The sequence below is a fragment of the Nelusetta ayraudi genome, unplaced genomic scaffold, assembly GCF_046127955.1.
Source record: "Nelusetta ayraudi isolate G7.1 ecotype Tasmania unplaced genomic scaffold, CSIRO-AGI_Nayr_v1 ptg000010l, whole genome shotgun sequence".
NCBI lineage: Eukaryota > Metazoa > Chordata > Actinopteri > Tetraodontiformes > Monacanthidae > Nelusetta > Nelusetta ayraudi.
The window spans coordinates 572,674-593,658 of NW_027466060.1; the positions used below are offsets into that span (position 1 = coordinate 572,674).

General features: G+C 43.2%; 1 protein-coding gene and 1 non-coding gene across 2 annotated transcripts; one reads left to right on the forward strand and one right to left on the reverse strand.

Annotated features, from left to right (window-relative positions):
* The first annotated feature begins 350 nt into the window (after positions 1 to 350).
* hsd17b4 (hydroxysteroid (17-beta) dehydrogenase 4) lies at positions 351 to 19,093 on the forward strand. The gene is made up of 25 exons (XM_076019483.1): positions 351 to 541; positions 1,082 to 1,135; positions 2,042 to 2,149; positions 2,411 to 2,470; positions 2,573 to 2,594; positions 2,690 to 2,736; positions 2,876 to 2,960; positions 4,302 to 4,489; positions 6,926 to 7,017; positions 7,154 to 7,178; positions 7,316 to 7,444; positions 9,194 to 9,282; positions 11,705 to 11,817; positions 12,007 to 12,130; positions 12,981 to 13,032; positions 13,665 to 13,736; positions 15,021 to 15,124; positions 15,226 to 15,291; positions 15,769 to 15,838; positions 15,983 to 16,089; positions 16,588 to 16,674; positions 16,756 to 16,842; positions 16,974 to 17,115; positions 17,404 to 17,531; positions 18,432 to 19,093. The coding sequence occupies exons 1-25, from the start codon at positions 490 to 492 to the stop codon at positions 18,519 to 18,521; spliced, it is 2,193 nt and encodes a 730-aa protein (XP_075875598.1). The 5' UTR covers positions 351 to 489; the 3' UTR covers positions 18,522 to 19,093.
* Positions 19,094 to 19,684: 591 nt separating this feature from the next.
* trnad-guc (transfer RNA aspartic acid (anticodon GUC)) lies at positions 19,685 to 19,756 on the reverse strand. Its single transcript has one exon. It is a non-coding gene; the product is annotated as a tRNA-Asp (tRNA).
* Positions 19,757 to 20,985: the final 1,229 nt, after the last annotated feature.

The following is a 20,985-nucleotide window of genomic DNA, read 5'->3' on the forward strand; positions in this document are numbered from 1 at the left end:
TTATGTTTAACTCTTACTGATAGTAGAAAAACGTGCACCACAATATGTTGTTTGTTATAATGAAAATTGATGGATGTAGGGATATTATTATAGTTATATTTTGTCAGAGAAATTAGAGTGGGCAAAGCAGCAACTTGGTAAGAAAACCTATGTGAACCCCAATGTTCACAGATTCCACACTTTTCTTGTGCATCGATAAACCACGATTTAAATACAATTTTAAAAATATTTCGAACAGTTTAACTTAAAATTAAATTTGGTGTCACGACAATCCAACGTATTTATCACGTGTACCTACCGTTGCGAAATCAACAGTGACGTCCCTCCGAATACGGCTTTTCCATTGGTCACCACCGGACCGCCCCCCTAAGCAATGCGGAAGTGGGACTTGAACAGAAGTTTCACCTCCCTGCTGTCAACCAAGTCATTATCGACTTTGTAGCCACTCTGCTGGCAGCGTCACGACACGGACAACACAACATCGCAGGGATGTCTCTGTCTTTCGAAGGGAAAGTTGTGCTCGTAACTGGAGCTGGAGGAGGTAAAAACAAGCATGCAAGAAAGAATCGATCGCTAGCTCGCAGCTCATTGTTGCTTACCGAAGGCTATTCTATCGCTTCCGTAACATCGCGACATCGACTCTTCATTATAACGGCACAATTTCTATTTATACTCATTGAAATGTCAGGTAATTAGACTGAAAGTGATCGTATGTGGCTGCAGTTGTGCAGTGCTGTCGCACACTCATTTCTCCCGCTGAGTGCTCATAGTGGCGAACTGCTGCAAGTTTTAGTCGCCCCAAACAAAACAATTTAGCATCATTATCCACCTGACGACACCTGGAAAGTGCACGATTACTGTACAAACCCAGTAAATCGAGGTTAATAAGAACACAGCGGTGCCAGCCATGTTATTTGAACAACACCGAAATGGGGTCAAAGTGCGTATAACGCAATGGTGAATGACCGTGTGAGAATTAAGTGTGCCAAAGGGCGCATTCAAATATATGTTTACTGCAGTTATTTATGCTGCCGATTTACTCTGTTTGTTTTAATAATGTGCTTTTCTTTTCTTTACGCAGGCCTTGGGCGAGAATATGCACTGGCTTTTGCCAAGAGAGGCGCCTCAGTTGTGGGTAATGTAAAAGTGAAAAAACAACAACTCTTTTTTGCATTTACGTCAGAGCAGGTTTTGCAGGCAGTGTCCACGTGCTGAGTAAAACGAAATGAAAATAAAAGCAAAACAAAATACATACATTATGGGAGTTGTTATTCTGGAAGAACACTCAGTCGTGCACATGTTGACATTGGTGCCAACTGGCTTTCACCCAGCCTATCCAAAGCTGGATACAGGCTCTATATATATCACTTCTATTAAAAATTTAAGATCTTCTTAAGATGTTTCATTGTAAGGATTTTAAGATTGTCAGTCATAAGATTTTATTTACTCTATTTTTTTTCTCCATTACATTTAATGGTCATATCTGATAAGTATGTTTGCAAAGTGTTGACAACGCTCTGTTGTTTTTCCAATGCGTGCGTTATTGAAAAATATAAATACCTTACCTAGCTCATTTTTTTTGCCACGTTTGAATGCTTTTCTGCAGTTCATCACAATACTAAACTAAGAAGAAAAAAAATGAAGCAGGTGTAAATCAGACAGTAAATCAGGTATCATAAAGTTAAAGAGACATGTAAATGGGTATAATGAAATACTAGAGATGAGTCAGTGACTTCTTGAACAGCCTGTTTTGGCAGTGGATGATTTAAAATGATATAAATGACCTAATAGCTTAAATGAGCCTTCTGTACCAAAATTGTGCATTGCACTATTTATTTCTTTAGACGGAATGGATTACGGTGCTCGCATAAATACATACCATCTGAAAATAATGACTTAGTCTGCAGTCTGGACCCATCGTGCCCTTGAACTCTGACAAAGAATAAGCTTACCTGGCCTGTTCACCTAACAAAATCACTTAAGGAGAATTGCAAAACTGGCTCCATTATTGCTAATCTTTTTTCTTATTGTTGCAATAAAGTGAACGACCTTGGGGTAGATACTAAAGGAGGTGGAAAGAACTCTGCAGCTGCCGATAAGGTGGTGGAGGAGATAAGAGCCAAAGGAGGCAAGGCCGTAGCCAACTATGGTGAGTTTGGACCCACAGCCTCCCAAGTTCTGCAAATGCACATATTTCTATATTGTTGCCGTTAGTGTATTTGTTCGGTTAGAGGTATTTTGTTGACAACAAAGGCATCCACACTAACAGAATATCATTGCTACTACTTTGCCCTTGCTATTATTCTGCCCACTCACATTTTATATCTAAGTTTGCAGCCACAGTGTAGGCTTGAAAAGTTAACAGCAAACACAACCAAAAACGTTTCACCAATTCAAACTGCGCACACAGATTCTGTCGAAGACGGAGAAAAATTGATCCAGTCGGCGCTGGATGCCTTTGGGAAGATTGGTGAGTTTTAACTTTTTCCATTCTAGTTTTTGAAATTTGTTGTTTCTGGGACTCTTTTTATTCCACCTATGCTTGCAAATCTTTTTTTTTTTTTTTCCCCAGATGTTGTCGTGAACAATGCTGGGTAAGTCATTATTTAAGTGCTATTTTTGGGGCACTGTGTTCATGTTAAATATAACCAAAAAGACTAATAACTACCATTTCTTGTCTTCTTCAAAGGATTCTCCGAGACAGATCGTTTCCCAGGACTAGCGATTTGGACTGGGGTAATTAAATAAACCTTCCGAGATCTTTCTATTGGCCTGAGCATCAGCTCATATTGTTGATTATACAGTTATGCTCCTTAAAACATCCATACCTGTATGCTGCCGAATCTAATGCCTTTCCTCCTTTAAACCCTCTCAGACTTGATTCAGCGAATTCACCTGAGAGGCTCCTTCCAGGTGACTCGAGCTGCCTGGAACCACATGAAAAAACAAAAGTTTGGCAGGTGAGAAGCAACTACAGTGCTACATTTAAACTGAGCTATCCATATGTGCAAGGTCGTCGGCGTACAAGATTTTAAAGATTGCTGGTTTGAAAGGGTAGAGCCGAAGAAGTCCAACCACTCGTGGAATTGTTCACCTCTGCAGCGGCCTGCAGTTGTGCACCTTTTGGATTAGACACTTTTCTATGATGCAGTCCCTCTTTAAAGACAGACACCACATTCCAACTAGATCAAACATCGAGTGCAGATTGCGTTGCTCCAATTGCATGTCCTTCCAAAAGCAGGTGTGATTGAAAATCACTGACACCAGTAGTGACTTGGCATTCTGGCGCTGCACAAAACACCTGCACTCTCCGGTGATGACAAGTAAAATGTGCGCGCTGTTAAAAAGGCCCAATGAGATTTGCATGTTTTGAATTATAAATTGCAGAAGAAGGTCGCGCAACTACCCTTGCTCATTTTTTTAATTGTTTTTTTTTTTTATAGGTCACTATAGACTGTCCCTCAAAAATTCATTGAAGGTGTTCTACATAATAAGATAGAGGTTTTCTCAAGGTCTGACTAAGGAATAACTAAGTAATAAAAAAAACTTTATTTTAAATCAAATCTTTGGTATATATCACATAAAATTGAAAAGATGATTGCCTTGACTTCCAACAAGAGGAGTAGAATGGGCAAAATGAGCCATTTTGGGGGAAAGAAAACTACCTAGGAGCATCGTGCGCCGAGATATGGGTTTTCTGAAATGTCATGTAAATTATTAAATGAAACGCAAGAAAGTATCTTGTCCTAGCACATCTTCTAATTGGACTGTAGCATGCTCGTCTAAAGAGAAGACGTGTTAAAAATATCTTCAATATCTAGTTAATGCTGCTAACCCCTTATGATGTTTGTTTGACTGAAGTGAACGCTCCTCCCTAGATTTCCAGAAAATATTATATATGCGGTAAATATCCTGGATTTGTTTCCATGGCAACGCCTCTGGGTGTTCATAGGGGCAGGACTCAGCAGAAAACCTATAATATGTTAGCGTGATATTGAAGTCACAGTAGGAGATTATTGTTCCTTTTGCAGTGTGCTCAGCATTTAGACTTTTCACCCTTCTCTTCTCTGTGCTGACACGCCTGGAGCAATTAAGTGCCATCTAGGGGCAGAAAAGTGTCGTTATCGAGGGACCGAAAAAGTTTAGTTTGCGTTTGCAACATTTATTTAGAATGTCTGTTTCAGAATGTTGACACTAGGTTTGTTTGTGTGATTAGATGGAATCCTTCCATGAAAAAAAGAAGCTCTTTCTCCCTGTGAGATTGTGAATGTTTGCTGTCTCTCTTGCCCGTCTGCGGCCAGAATCATCATGACGGCCTCGGCGGCGGGCATCTACGGCAACTTTGGGCAGGCCAACTACAGCGCAGCCAAGCTAGGCTTGCTGGGGCTTTCCAACACCTTGGCCATCGAGGGCAGCAAATACAACATCTTCTGCAACACCATTGCCCCCGTCGCCGGGTCGCGGCTCACAGAGACTGTCATGCCCCCAGGTATCAGGAGAAACCAACCAGACACATTCAATTATTATAATCTAAGTTAGCATGCGTACATGCACGTATGCTCTTCCATATGCATGCTTTTTGGACTGGCCAATAAAACAAGCATTACATACATATACACACACACACACACACACACACACACACACACACACACACACACACACACACATTTCCTTTTTCACAGTTTTCTTCTTTTTCACAAGCAGCTGCTTATTCCCTTCATATCTCCTTGTTACGTTTTGATTTATGAAATGTGGTGCAGCAGCGTTCCCGTCGGACTTGCAAATTTGTCATCTAATATTCAAGGGCTGGTTTTTTTCCTCTCTTTGCAACAGCTATGACGAAATCGTGTGCCCCGCGTGTTCTATGAAAGTTTTAATGTGTCGGCTTTTAATTTTAAATTAGGCGGCCCTGCACTGCTTACTTTGCCGTTGCCTCTGCTTCCGAACGCTCCCACAAAGGTTTATATTTGTCATCATAAAGGTTCCATATTGTACCCATTTTCCAGGATAGCATTTTTCACGCTGTGGAGCAGCCTCACAGAATTTATTTTTCAGAAAACTCCAGGAAACAGGCTGCTTAACCATCTGTTTACAGCGTCCTGTAGAAAGAAAACAATCTTCCTGCTAAAAGTAAAGTTTTATTGGAACTTCCATGTATTTGGAAGACATTAAGGCCACGTTCAGACTGCCAACCAAAATCTGATTTTTAGCCCATCCAGATTGAAACCGGATGGCCCTGTTGTAGTCTGAACAGTCACAAATCACATGAAATCCGATTTTTGCAAAACGGGTTGAAGCCACCTTCGGGAGGTCGTTTTAAATGGCATTTGGACAGACACACTGATGGGTTTTGACTGTCCGTGACGTCACTCTATGTGACGCAAGAGCCAATGCGCCAGAGCAGAGGGCGCCATTCCAGGTGCGAAGCTGTAACGTAATGGAGCAGACAGAAGAAGTAGAAAACCGTCCCTGGACAGAGGAGGAAACTCATTGCCTCATCAGTCTGCGGGGAGATACTGTAGCTCCATTCAAGCCGAGCTCCAGGCCTTGTATCGCAACAAGTGCCGCTGTCGCAATTATACGTCGTCACACACCACACGCGCTGGACGACGCCTCCGCTCCGACGTCGTTGCTACAGCAACCTGTCAGATGGAGCAATAATGTGACCCTGTCCGAACAGAACCAGATCCCATGTGGACGCTTGCTGAAAACAGTGTGAACAGTCAGCTGAAAAATCAGATTTGAGAAGGAATCTGATTTGAATTAGATTCGCCTGCAGTCTGAACGCCTTACATAAAAGATGGTTCAGAAGGTGGAACTTGCCTACGAGGGGGGAATGCTAAGTGACATCACAAAGGGCTGATGTTTACAACTGTATGTGAAACAACTAATGGAATGACTTTTATTACTTCTTTAACGTAACGGTATACATGAAGTCAATTTTGCACAGTTTGAGACACTGGACACAGTGTATGCCATCAGTTCATTAGGTTTTCCCTCAACACGGCGGATTGCAGAAAACTTCGAACATGACTTTCCAATTGGACAGCGTTGGCAACTATTTCCGAAGCCACCCGTTCTAACATGGTCTGCTGTGATATTGACCAACTCCCCTGAGCCTGTGCACGCTGGGATTTTTTTTTTTTCCCCTCCCCTGTGCCACCTAGACTTATTGTCTGTAAGTGTGTTTTCATAATGAGCACAGAGTGCCTGCTCAGTGGATGCAGCCCCGTTGACAAGGGTATTAAATGTCAGATTAAAGGAATGGTTTTGTTGTTGTGCTGGCCCGCTGCGCTGGTCTGCAGGAGCATCTGTCACTCAGCGCCGGCCAACTGTCATAGGACGGCCCCACCTTTGTAAACGACTCGCCGCCATATGTCGGCTTTCACTGACTCAGGCTTCTTGAGAAGAATAGCAAAAAAAAACAACCCAAAAAACCTCTTTGCTAAATATTGCGGACTGCAGCGAAGCAGATTGGCTTCTCTTTCGCCGTCCTGTTTTGTTTTTCAAGGGTTGCGGCTATTGTGTCTGGCACCGAGCGCCGCTTTAGTAGTTCCTCGAGGAACAGATAAAGCTCTGCCAAACTTGCTTGACTCCATTCCAGCGTGTTCTTTGGGCTATTATTAGTCTCTAAATATCATTTTATTTGTTTTGCAATGACCTGTTCTCGACGGACCTTGACCGTTTCAAGGATCACTTTCAAGTCTTCAAGTGCTCAGCAGAAAATTAGGTCAATTTAACAGACAGGTTTGCAAGTACTCAAATCAGGACCAAACCCCTTTTTTTTGTAGTAAAATCATGATTTTGAATTGTTGTTGAAAAAAATGTGTTTACACCCAAGTTGCCCAACGATGATGGACTGTTGAGAAAATGAGCGTCGCTGCTTGCAGTTTCCGACTGAATCTCTTCTGCAACCGTCTAGATCTTGTTCAGGCTCTGAAGCCGGAGTTTGTGGCTCCTCTGGTTCTGTGGCTCTGCCACGAACAGTGCCAAGAAAACGGAGGATTGTTTGAGGTACGCTGGTGTTTTCTTTCTGCTTTTGGATTTGTGTCGGTTATTTAACTGTCGCCTGGCAGAGGAACGTGTCCCCTCATCTCTCAAAATCTCTGTGTTTGCTCTTCTGCTCTCGTGTTGTCTTGTTGTCTCTCAGGTCGGCGCAGGCTGGATCGGTAAATGTGAGTCCCGCCACGCTTCCTCCTCGGGAACCTCGTATAATATTCATCAGGCCCTGGGTGCCTTCTACTGTATTTGTGTGTGTTCTGTGTGTGTGTTCTGCACTGACCTCTTTGTTTGCGTGTGTCCACGTATGCAGTGCGCTGGGAGCGCTCTCTGGGCCGAACTGTGCGACAAAAGAACAAGCCCATGACCCCCGAGGCTGTCAGAGACCAGTGGGACCAAATCTGTGATTTCACTGATGCCACCAGGCCCACCAGCGTGCAAGGTCAGTTGAAATATATATAAATATACTAATATATTTTTTTTATATGAATTCATCATATAAAGGTGTTTTTTTTCTTAGTTTCTTCAGATTTACGATGAGGATAAAAACAATTAAAGCAAAAAAAACAACCGTGAGTTAATTTTGCCTTGATGAATTATTTTGATGTAATGATCAAAGTGAAAAAAAACGGCTGTCAAATATTTTCTTAAAGATTTTTGCACCTCAAACAAGAAACATTTTCAAAGAAAGACTTGAATGGATTTTGCATTGTTACGTGAATTTGTGCAAAGCAGTCGTACCGTCGACTTCACTGAGTGGTAAAGTGGATTTTTACACTAGCATTGTTTTTTGTCTGTCAATTGCCCCTATTTGGAATCCTTTGGTCCTGAAATTAAAGAGACAATGTATGAACGGCACCGTGCTCATTCGAGTCATTATAATTAGCCCTGTTGCAACCAGCAGACTGGCGGGGGGTTGGGTGTAGAGAGCCAGGATGAGGCTACGGTGTGCGATGTGGAGAAAAGTAGCGCAGCATAACGCTAGGTTGAGAGTGAGCAACCCGCGTTGCTCTGTTAAAGGTCTTTTGCAAGCGAGAGTGCAGCGCCGGCAAATGTTGATTATCTTTCCTCTCCGCCTCCTCCATCCCTCTCCGCGCTCGCACACGCACATTGGGAGAAAGGTTAACTTTAACTGAAGGAGGGTGGCGATCCCACAGGGCGCTCGCTGGCCTCATTAGCATGGCTTTGTTATGCCTCCTCATTTGTAGCCTATTACACAAACTTGTTACTGCATTTACTTTTTTTTTTTTTTTGCTTCCCCTAACGCTGACTGACAGTAATTGTGGTCTGTGGTCGGCCTTCACTGACACTGTTCCTCAGTCGTCTTGGCTGACCCTTATTTAGGCTGAATCTCAATACCGGAAAGAAAAAAAAAAAGAAAAAATAGTGAGCTAGTGTTGGTAAGGTTTTACCACATCTCTGTTATCGCCTCTCTTACATTGAATCTGCTGTAGAGATTTAATTGCCTACTTTTCAGTAGTGCTGTTCGTTCGACAAGTCCGTGATCCTTCAACAAAAAGCGTCGTTGGAGAGGGAAGCAGGCACTCACTTTCTATTGATATGGTAAAATGATGCGTCATCGAACAAACACTCAAAAAAAGTACCAGATGTTTTATTTCCATGGTTTGTGGTAACTTTGCAGACTTGTTTATGATTCTTAAGTTCGTGTAGAAAATGCTGAATAGTCCCTTAAAGTTTGCCGCGTCTGTGTTTGTTCGTTAATGCATGTGCATCTCATTTTCAGCATTACAAACACATTTTATCTTAAGCTTCAGTGCTCAAATGCAAGCGTTTAGAAGCTGTGGCAGCAAACAAAACATCCTCTGGCTCATCGTCACAGCAGTAATTAGTATTTAGGTGGGTGATGAATTTGTCCTCATACATGAGTGCACGTGAACATGTGTGTGTGAGAGGCACCGGTAATGAAAGGTTGTTGTAAGCGAAACGCTTTGATGCAGAATCAATATAATATTGACTAAAGGTTGTATATTTTTTAGAGGCTTTGACAACTTAACAACCCACCAGCTTAAGATGCTACGCACAGCAAAACTATTTCTTTTTTTTTTTTTCCCTTTTCTTTTTGGAAGCACTGATTTAAAAATAAATAAATAAATGAATATCCTCATTGTCTGATTTCCATGTTTTGGTTGTACTCGCATCATGATCGTCGCGATTTATTCCTTTTGCGCAGAGTCCCTGCAGTCTGTGGTGAATGAGCTGTCGCGTGTGGAGTCTGATGGAGAAGTGGGAGCGAATCCGACGTCTGCAGGAGTCAACCCTGTGAGTTGAAGCGCCTTGGAAACGTTTTCAGATCTTTAATTCTTTCCCTCAGACACTCACATCTTTATCCCTCGCCTTTATTGTAAGCTCTCCGCTGCCCTCCTCTTTGTTTTGACTTTATCCCTTTATTTAATATACTCGGGCCTCGATGGCCCCCGACCCCGACTTCTGCATCTGTGCCTTCATGATCAGCGTCTCGTCTCCACCTCATTTGCTTTGATGAGCCCTCAGACGGCGAGCGGCCGCGGTTGCCACTTCAAGTGGTCGGGCTGATAATGAGTTTGCAGCATTAAGTCGCTGCAAAGTCTCAAACATGGCAGCTTATGACTGTTTAATAGCCGCACACTGTCTTTAGCTGGGACATTAATAACCTGCTCGGCAAAGCTCCCTACACCGCACGTAACCACTTTGACCCCCCCCCCGGCCCCCCACACCACACCCCACCCCACCCCCCGGCCCGCCTGTAAATAGGAAGCGGTGAAATGCCAACGCCGATTAGCTTTTCAAACGAGACGTACAAAAGACGTCGTCGGCGTGAGCGAAGAGAGCAAACCGGTTACGGCTGCGCTCGGCTGAATAAAACATCGGGCCACAAGTAGAAGTATTAATTATTTCTTGTGATACACATGAAATAGTTATCGGCAGAAACAGGTCCCACTTTCTGCGAGCGAGTCGCCGCGTCTCGCATCAGCGGGACTCGTAACCGGGTTTAATCTGCATTTTGCGGCGGCCGTAGCCCAGCGGCTCTGCTGGTTCTGTGTTCTCGCTGTGATTGACGCTGGCGATGTTGCGGAGGTGAAAGTAGGAGGTTGCCGTCTGGCGGTTTGTGCCAGCAGAGATGCGCAATTATGGAAAAAAAGTGGCCCTGCTGCACAACAGCAAAATCTACATCCACGTAACACGCTGTCGGTGATTAGCTGGGAGTCCTGGTTGAATTCAGGCCTCTGTCCTCTGACATGTCTGGGCCGAAGAGACAGCTGCTTATCAGGAGTAATGATGAAATCTGGCAGGTTGGTTCTGCAGGGGCACAGCGACACGACATCGTGTCCCCGAGCGTTTCTCTTCTCTTTTTTTTTGGAAAAGAGTTTAATAATGGCCTCAGGTGGAGCTTTTGAACAACAGTGTCGGCCTCTAACAAGGCTTCAGTCGTGAGAGTCTAGGAAGCCGCTCGCACTGGTACTCAAGCTGGGAACTCTTTTATTTATTAATTCCCTCCCCCGAACAGCCAACCTCTCCCCTCGAATGCCCTGTCCCGGCTGTAAACGAGCTCCGCGGCGCTCACCGCTGCGGCCACTCTGTGTGTTTGTGTAGCTGTCTGCTTGAAAGACTCGGAGGAGAGTCGGAATCTCGCCTCGGGACAAACACTGCCGCCGTGTCCCGAGCTGACTTTGCTTTGCGTCTCGCCGTGTGGGCTTGTGGACATAAAGCCTCTTCTCGCGCAGACTGTGCTTTGTGTTTGCTGTGGCACAGGACACAAGTCGTTCCTGGGATCCTATCAATTAAGTAAGGCTGTTGTTTCAGGAGGTTTCCAAGCATGAAACATGTTTTCGGTCTATAGGCGTGTAGTACAACGGCAGCTTTCCTTCATTTCATTTAATCGGAATTAAAAAAACAAAACAAAAAACATTTGCTTACGTTAACATCCCATGCATGCCACATTCACCTTAGGACATAAACCTGAATTTATTTACCGATGTGCCTTTGAAAAATAGATTTTCATGTGCAAGTATAATGCATTCTTTGCACAAAGGGAAAAGATTCTCGCATTCAGTGCCAAAAGAAGACAGGAAATGTGTTGAGATTTGTTTTCACATTTTGACATTTACCAATGTGGAACAATTACTGTGAGACATTTTTGTCTAATATAATAAATAGAGTAGAGTTTACTCAACAAAAATGAGACCAGCGCATGGCTCTCATTTACTAATATTTTTCTGCGTCACCATTTAATTTATACACGTTCACTGACGTTCAGCAATTTTGTTTTGTTTAATATTGTTGTAGTTGAAGAGTTGAGAGAACGTGTGGTGGACCGTATGAACGACACATAAAGAGACTCTGAGATCGAGGGGCGACAAACCCTGACATCTGATTTTAATCTCTCAGAGATTCTGCCCAGGTCTCGTCTCCATAGCTACTGAGATATTTCATTCCGAACAAACGTTGCTCTCTGATATTTCTTTAATAACAAACATCGATTCATGATTCTCTTTATGGTTTTCAAGGTGGCTTGACAGCGTAACATTGATTGACATCACTGTGCTGAGATTTTTTCTTTTTTTTTCTTTTCCCAAATGCAAGCGGTGATGTTCAGCTGATCCTCCCTTGTTTGCGGCTGAATTACACCGCTCGCGTCTCCTCTAACTTCTCTTGAACTCGCCAAGCGGAAAGTCGGAACATTGAAATGCTGTCCTCCTCTCAGGCCTCAGCAGTGGGACACAAACTGCCACCAGCCACGTTCACCTTCAACCACACCAACTGCATCCTGTATGCACTGGGCGTCGGCATGTCCACCAAGGACCAGGACCATCTGAGGTGAGGACAGGCGGAGGTCAACTGGCCAGATGGGTTTAAATAGTCAGCTGGTGTGAAATTTAGTTAGAAATAAAAGAAGGATAAGTGGAGTCTGATCTGCATAGAAGCAGATAAGAAGTTAAAACGCCTAAAAAATGTCATCTTAAGTCAAGTCACACTGGTGTTTTGTCCACCACCCCCTCCGTGCAGGTTTCTATTTGAAGGCCACGAGGACTTCAGCTGCCTGCCCACCTTTGGGGTCATTCCCTCTCAGGCGATTATGTTGGAGCACGGGCTGAGCTCCATCCCTGGATTGGACATAGATTTCACACAGGTCAGAGGCGTGTGTGAATATAAATGATGTGAGGCTGAAAGAAAGGCAGCAGCAGCGAGTGACGCATCCATTTGCTGGCCAAACAGTGAATAATCTTTGCGTAAATTGCTGCCAAGGTGCTGTGCAGTCTCTTAATCATCCTCATGTTTGACTTGGGTATTCATATTTTATGTAATTAAATCCATCATAATGATTTTTTTTTTATTTCCCATAATACGGCTATTTTCAGACCTTTATTTTAATTTCCGGACTGCAGCAGCCCGCGCATGGTCTTGTGTCACTGCCCTTTGTGACATAACAAAGAGCTGTTTTCTAGAACTTTGTGGGTTTTTTTTTTTTGCCTACACACAGAAGTAAATGAAGTGCTTTTCTCATTTCTGGGCAGTGAAACGTGGACTTTGGCCAGTGGAAGCTCAGCCTCCTCACTCACATCAGCAAGTCTATGAAATGCATATGAATTGATGCATCAATCTTTAACCGAGAACGAGAGATGCGTGTTTATGTGGGAAAATCTATAGGAGCGACTCACGGCTTATCATTAAGGGATGATTATTTGAATCGTCTGTCGCAAGTCCAGGAATAATCAGGACCTGACTTTCACTGCTGCGGGTTACATAACAAACGACAGGCACACGCGCACACACACACACACACACACACACACACACACACACAGAGTTCAGGTCATTCTTAATGCGTTAATGTTCATGCATAAATTGAGGACTTAGTTTTGAAAGGATGGCGGTGTCGTTGTAAACAAGCACAACATGTCCATATGATTAACCTCACAACACTGAGGGACTGGAATTTAAAGAGTTTAAATCACAGCTGCTGTTATTTCCCTCATCAGGTGTTGCACGGAGAACAGTATCTGGAGCTGTTCAAGCCCCTACCAACCTCAGGTATTTTCTTCTTTGCTGTTTGAAGCTACACATTCAGAATGCAGAGCCGTCACCGATCGAGCACAACCCAAACTAATTTGGATCTCCCTTGCAACGATTTCAAAAATAACATCTGTTAAATTAGGATTGGCTGAAACAAACGGATGCAAACTTTTAAAAACACACTTTTAATACTGTAAATGAGACGAAAAGGCTCTAACACAATTTGCTGATGATTGAGGCATATATTTAGCGGATAAACTAGAACGTCTTTGAGGAGTACAAGTTTGCACGGCACAAAACCACCAACTTGGTGCGTTTGATTTGATTTGATTTGATTTGATTTGATTTATTTATTTATTTGGAACATGTAAAAAAGGAAAGAGAAATAAAAAGGACACAAAACCAAGACACACAAGAAGAAAATAAAAATAAATACATAAAAAACGGCAAGGTAAGAATAAATAAGCAAACGCCAGTGAAAAATACAAGAGAATAATATTGTTCATGTTCGAAAAGGTTACAAAAAAATGTTTGTTATTAAAGTTTGAAAAGGTTCTCAAGTTACAAAGAACAAAGCTTTGATTGAAGCCAAAAGCTGGTCGTGCACTGTTACGACAGTACCAGATATTTAAGTGCCGTGTCACCCGCAGGTACGCTGCACTCTGAGGGCATAGTGGCTGATATTCTGGACAAAGGATCCGGAGCCCTCGTTCTGCTGGACGGTGAGTTTGATCAAGTCTTTCATCATAAAACAATTTCATTTGTTTATTTATTTCTTTTTCATCATCTCTTTAATGTGTCTCTTTCCTGAAAGTTGCCTCTCGGGCTGAATTACTAAAAGTTAATTTACACGGGCGTCTCTGCAGGGACTGAAATAATGGCCTGAGAACGGCTCACATTTTTGTTTGACAATTCTGTAGAGATGAGTGATATTAAAGCTACTCTGATCTATAATTAATCCGACTTGAAACAAATACCGAGGGACCCTCGAGCTTCCCCGAAGACTCGCAGACGGAAACTTGCTGGAACACGTGCACACACGCGCGCACACATACACACAGCACAGAACCCCTAACTAGTCACCTCCAGTGGTGCTCTTGAAGGCAAGTTTGTTCCAGGGTAGTGAGGCCACATGTGATGGCTAGTGACGCACAAAGTGTCTCAGCCCTGGTGTCTCAGTGTGCTGCAGTGTGACGCTCCGCAGCTTGGTGGCTGTGAGACTGCTGGACTAGAAAGCGTGCAAACACACAAAACACATTCTCGGCTCTGATCCTGCAACCAACAGACTGGCGCTAACAGAAACCCACTGAATAGCTAAGTCATGTTGATGTGATTCATCACAGTCTGCTGCAGCACCAGATTGCTGTCTAGTAGTTTGTGGTGTTGCCATGCTGCAGCGCGCAATATAAAGAGTTAAGACACAACTATCAAAATAGTCCTCCTCATCATCATTTTGTTTAACTCTACATTGATAATCTAATTCTGCAGGTAAAATAACTGACTATACATGACTGTAAGAAAAGCAAGAAGAAGCTACTTCAGACATGTACTGGCGTAATGTGGCTGCTGGTTTTGACCTGGTCTTCATTCATCTCTAAATGTGAACATTTTTCTTTGTAAATGAAAACACAACAGCTCCTAAAGGTCCCTGACGATTTAGACGAAACATATTTAGATTTTCTTTTCCATTTCCACTAAAAGTAAAAACATTAAAAATACATACAGTATCTCCGTTTTTACTTTGCTAATGAAAACAAAAGTATTTTTACTTTACTTTTACTGACTTTATTGAAGTATTTATTTTATTTTCCTAAAGAGTATTTCCACTTACAAGGATGTACCCATTTGGTCCACTGTGTACCTACAGTACCCTTAACATTTTTTTGCTATATGTGTTCTTAACAATTGGCCTTTAAATGTCACATTGTGCGCCTTCAATAAATACCAGTTAAAGTACCTTGTCTATACAGATACTGTATACTGTATACTTCTGTGCCATTCCACAGTGCACACCTACAACGGCGATGAGCTCATCTCCTTCAACCAGTTCTCAGTGTTTGTGGTGGGAGCCGGGGGTTTCGGAGGGAACAGAACATCCAACAAGGCCAAAGTACGACCAACCTCCCTCAGCTGAAGGCTTTCAGTAAAGGAGCAGGGGAATTCCCGCTGCCTCACTTTTTGATCACATTAATCTCGTCTGACTCCCGTCAGGTTTCCCTGCCGCCGCCCAAACGTGCACCAGATGTCGTGGTGAGCGACTGCACCACCAGAGACCAAGTGAGTGTGTCAGCGCGGGTTTGGCTGCGGCATAAATCGGCTTTGACTAATAATGAGTGCGAGGAAATAGGACGTGTTATTTTGTGCGTCTCTAACGCTTTAGACAAAATATGAAAATGTGGCAGAAGTGTTTGACAAGGTTTCCGTACCGTAGAGAGAGAGAGAGAGAGAGAGAGAGAGAGAGAAGGAGAGGGGGAGAGAGACTCCCGACTGCTGTGTGACGCAGCAGAAAATAATAATACAAAAAAAAAGAGTGGGGGAATAAAAGAGGAAATCCCCAGAGCGATATGGAAGACTGCGACTGCGTCACTTCAAAGACATTCCCGTTTTAGGTGTGAGCTATTTTTTTTATTGCCGTCTTGATAATTTAATTTAATCCTACGTCTATGTATGTAAGAAAAGAAGAAAAAAAAGTTTGGAGACTATCAATGAGTCCTAGATTTGAACAATTGCTGTTTCCCCTGCGATTGTTTCCAGGCGGCCCTGTACCGCCTGAGCGGAGACTGGAACCCTCTCCACATCGACCCCAGCTTTGCCGAGATAGGAGGTGAGCCGCCGTCTGACGGGGGCCTCCGTCTCCCGTCAAATCTCTCTCTGCTCATTTTGCTCTCTCCTAGGAATCCAGGTCAAATTATGTGTTTTCAACTCATTTATATTTCACACGGCACACTTTCAAATTCTCTTTGCTCAGGCTTCCAGGCCCCCATTCTGCACGGCTTGTGCTCCTTTGGTTTCGCTGCCAGGCACGTCCTCAAGCAGTACGCCGACAATGACCCTTCCAGATTCAAGGCCATCAAGGCGAGTCAGTCAGACGCTGTCGTTCTCCATGGTCCACTTTGTTTTTAAAACGCTGGCTGAGAGATGTGCAGCAGGCACCGGCCAGCCCTTTGCTACTTTGGAGTTTCTACTCCGTCATGAAGCACAGTAACTCCTCGCATCCTTTTGTATTTTCTCCATTTATTCATTTATTTATTTATTCATTTTAAAGCCATTTTGTCTTAAATCTCTTTGCAATAGTTCATGAATCCAGATTGCACTAAAGGTCTCATATATAAAACTCCAAAGTTTTCCACAATGACTGTATACTGTCTCTAAACTCAATTAAAATGATAGAAGTCCATCCTTTGCATCTCTTGCCTGCTCCACTTCTCGGAAAGCCTCCGCTGAAAGCCTTTAGAATTACTCCCTGGAAGTCCTTCTCTCACTATTCTTAGGGTCCTTTTTTTTTTATGTAAAAAAACAAAAACAAAAATCCACTCAGCTGAGGTTTTCACTTGACCTCAATTCTGTCCTCAGGTGCGCTTTGCCAAGCCGGTGATGCCGGGTCAGTGCCTGCAGACTGAAATGTGGAAGGAAGGCAACAGAGTTCACATCCAGTGTAAGGTGGGTGTTCAGAGTTGCCGTCTTGTCCTTCCACCGTGTTGCCTCTGTCGTCCCATCACCTCTCTTTTTTATTTTATCCAGGTAAAGGAGACAGGGAATGTGGTTCTAGCCGGCGCCTACGTGGATCTGCATGAAGCTGCAGCAGCTGCTCCAGAAAAAATTAGTCAAGTATGTCAAACTCAAGACGCCTCTTCCCCTTTCATCGGAACCACACTGTCTCTTAGAGCTCCTTTGCTTTTTGTACTTGGAGATGGAATAAGACTGCCTTTAAAGGTCTAAAGGTGTTTCCTGCCGTGCAGGGAGGAGGAGACCTGCAGAGTGAGCTGGTGTTTGCAGAGATCGGCCGTCGCATCCAGGATCTCGGCTCAGAGCTGGTCAAGAAAGTGAATGCCGTGTTCGGCTGGGAGATCACCAAAGATGGCAAGAACGCTGCGCAGTGGAGTACGTGCCTCAACACATCAGGACACAGCAGCTCTGCTTCACTGTAGAAGGCTCCGCTCAGGAAAACAGACTTAATTGCTTAATGGGGATAGTTCATCATTGTGGCAAATTCCCCTACTGCTATAATGCTAATCATCATATGAGTAGGTACATTCCCTTTAATTATCAGTGCCTGTGGATTTTTGAGATCCAGGGGGCAGAGATGGGCATAGATGCAATTAAAAAACGGAGGTGAGCAGTGCAGCTTTCCCTCCAGATGATTAATTCCGTCCTCTACCTTTCATCCAGCCATCGATCTGAAAAACGGCAGCGGGGCTCTCCATCAAGGGCCTTTCAGCGGCAAGGTGGATGTCACCTTCACCGTGTCGGACGAGGACTTCATGGAGGTGGTGCAGGGAAAACTCAACCCTCAGCAGGTGACGCCGCATTCACTCAGGGAATCTGCACCCGTACAACATGTCACCTTCCCGCTCTTGAGGCTTTGCCCCTGCTGTGATCCCATCATGTCAGATGTCAAATGAAGTTCATAAAGCTCTCAGCGCGGGCGATCAATCGCGGCTGCTTGTTATGTCAGGAGCAGCTCTGCCTGACGCAGAGAGCCACCGTCATCGTACAGAATCTTACGCTTCCCAGAATGCTCTATCGATCCGGGTGGGCTGCCAAGTGTTTGTGCTGGCTGCGCTGAGCATCCCTGGGGAAAGGTCTCTCCCAGCCGCTGTCTTTATAAAAGGAGCGAGCGGCTCGACAAAGTTCAGCCGAGTAGCGCTTGAAGAGCTCTACTAACTGCCACCCTGACATTGATTTTGACGAAAGAGAGTTCTTCACATTGTTCACTCCACTGGATATGACCTCTGCTGGTGCCAGTACTCCAATGTAGTCATTTTATAGAATGAGCTCACAGGCTCAACCTCATCCCTCTCCCTAAAGGTCCCTTATTATGCACTATTTACTAATAGAAAAATAAATGTCTGCAGCCTGTTGGTAAGCTACCCTGAAATGAGAAAAATCCATCTTATTTATTTTGCTTGCTCCACTTTTTAGGTCTGGATCAGTCCTTTGTGATGTCACGTGATGAAAGGCAATGTTTTTGCCATAGGCTGTTAACAGAGGGCTAAATGTGTTGTGTTCTGGAGTTCTATGCATCTTAAGAATTAACTGTGTGATTTTGGAGCCTGTAATTAAAAATAAAGATTAAAAAAAAAAACTTAAAATAAGGGAACTTTTGAATGAAACAAACTGCTCCAAAACAGGCCAGTACCACTGAGAAGAGACATTGGCAGAACCATTTCCTCAAGTGTTTCCTGATGTTTTTCCAGGCATTCTTTTCGGGAAAGCTGAAGGTGAGAGGAAACATCATGCTGAGCCAGAAACTGGAGGTCATCCTGAAGGACTACGCCAAACTGTGACCGCCTTTAACCAGCCCGCCACACCACCAATGGAACGTCCTTCTTTTGCAGCTCTCCACTTACTTTCATATTGATTTTTCAGTCTGTATGTGTCTTCGGGGAAACACTCCGACCATGGCACATTTCTAGTAAAGGCCAGGCTGACCGACGTGAATTCACTTGTTAACACACTGTGATCACAGTTAAAGATGGAGCAAGAAGCCTTTACTAATATCCTGGTGTTTTTACCCATTGTTACACTACTGGCTTTAAAACCCACGAATGTGATGCCTAATTCAGCTTTGATTAACAGGTTTTTGCTATATATTAAATTAAATTAGTATCGCAAGTGCATTAAACCAGAGTGGGGATCATTAAACCAGTGTTTCAGTTAACTGTGTTTTCATAATGACGATTGCCGGTTGTAACTACTGTCGGACTCAACCTGTCACTGTAACCTGAGGAGAGTGAAAATGGAATGGAAATACTATCACTGATGTTCTAACTGTCAAGACGGTTGTAATAAAAATAATGGTTGTCCTTCATGAAAAAAAAATAGTTTATATTAATAAAATTTTGGGGATTAAAAATAACCAGATTCATCTGTTGATTCATGACTGGTCAATAAATTTTGAAGACCACCTCCCACCAAGTCCAGAAATCCAAAAATCAATTTGTAATGCAATTAAAAAACAACAACAATTTGCTCCAAAGAGCTTTACATTTTCTGCAAAGGCATCCCCCTGTACCCGAGACCACCAAACTGGTAGCAGAAATAAACAAACCAAATGCTAAGAACAAACGCTTATCTACTGACACTGAAACGTAGTGGAATGTTTTTGTCGTCACGTCCCCCACGATTCCTAATGTTAGACCTGCCATGCTTTCACTCCCGTTTCATTCACATCAAGCAATTTTGGTGAAAAAATATTCTAGAGTAAAAATCATATCCAATTTCTAATGTTAGTTGGCCGGTTGCTTAAACGCCCTGCCGATGCAATTAGCCAAATGCTACCACCTTAATACTGGCTGTATTGCATGATGATTACTTTTAGAGAAACAAAACTAATTGTGTACATGGTTTTATCAGCGGTAACCTCATAAACAGATCAACAGAAATACCGAATTCAGCATGCTTGTTGTCGGGGACGTTTTTTTGCGAGAGCAAAAATGAGATTTTTCACCTCCCCGTCGGGGAATCGAACCCCGGTCTTCCGCGTGACAGGCGGAGATACTGTCCACTATACTAACGAGGAGTTAAAAAGGTAATCAGAGGACTCGAACTCTGAATCTAACAATGCAGTACTTGTTGTCTCATGATCATGTATACAATGCGTTCTTTTTAATTAAACTTTTCCGATTTCGAATACACAATTGTCACTCCCTACGATTTGTCTTGGTTAAAAAATAAATAAATAAAAAAAAATGGCCACTTCCTAGCGTTTTTAAACAATTTATCACCCGGTGCTAAACGCACTTTCCACACACGGCGACATGGCAGTTGGGATTATATATACTATTTTTCCTTACCCGTGAAGACCCAGCATGTCCATCCTAAAAGGCCTCTGCTCCACTTCAAAATCTGTCAGAAACATGTACAAAGCAATAGTGAGCACAAGTTCCTCGCACCGATTAAGGAGCGGGCTGCCCTAGCATGAAATTAGCAAGCAAACGATTAGCATAGGTAACGGTAACATTACTCTTCTTGTTAGCTGGCTCAGCTATCGACGTCTGTTTAGGATTCATCATTATTTAGTTAACATGGTACGTATCTGCGTATGACGACATTATTCAACTTACACTTTTAGTTTGAAATAAACAGCGCCAGGAGTTGTGCTTCTTGGTAGCTGGTTTGCGCAATGTAGACTATGCGTGGAGTTCGTGTATTTGATTTAAGTCATAATTCTTTAAAAACACGCTAACACATGCTAAAAAATAAATAAAATAAAATAATAAATAAATAAATTAAAAAAAAAAAAAAAAAAAAAAACATGAATCGGTCAGTTGTACGGACGGTAAGTGTGTGCTACATGTACCATGCGGACCACTTTGGCTCATGGACAATGGGAATGAAAAGGTAACGGGAAAAGACCTCTACTGTCTCCCCGTCTCGCGCGTGACAGGCGGAGATACTGTCCACTATACTAACGAAGAAGTGTTCACCTTTTGCCATATCATTGTAGAAAGCAATGAGGCCGATTAAAAGGCCAGCAAACACCAAATATACACAAAACCATCAGGTATATTACATACTGGGAATAATACACAGGAAACCGACACTGGAATTCATGAATATGATGTATGCTGGTATGAACACTCCTTCACACCAGCTGCTATAAGATGCCAAACAACAGATGGCAGTTTATTTTAATATTCACGACCCCCCACCCGCCCTGCTTATTTTCTGTCTGTCTGTCTGTCTGTCTGTCTGTCATATCTGTACTGTAGTCATGTGGTGGAACATATGCTTGTTTGTGCTGTTCTT

Excerpts from the sequence above, each read along its gene's own strand:
- hsd17b4 (XM_076019483.1), top strand. The coding sequence starts at position 490 with ATGTCTCTGTCTTTCGAAGGGAAAGTTGTGCTCGTAACTGGAGCTGGA. Across the intron at positions 2,471-2,572 it reads GGATGCCTTTGGGAAGATTG|ATGTTGTCGTGAACAATGCT; the intron begins GTGAGTTTTAAC and ends TTTTTTCCCCAG. Across the intron at positions 9,283-11,704 it reads CGTCTGCAGGAGTCAACCCT|GCCTCAGCAGTGGGACACAA; the intron begins GTGAGTTGAAGC and ends TCCTCCTCTCAG.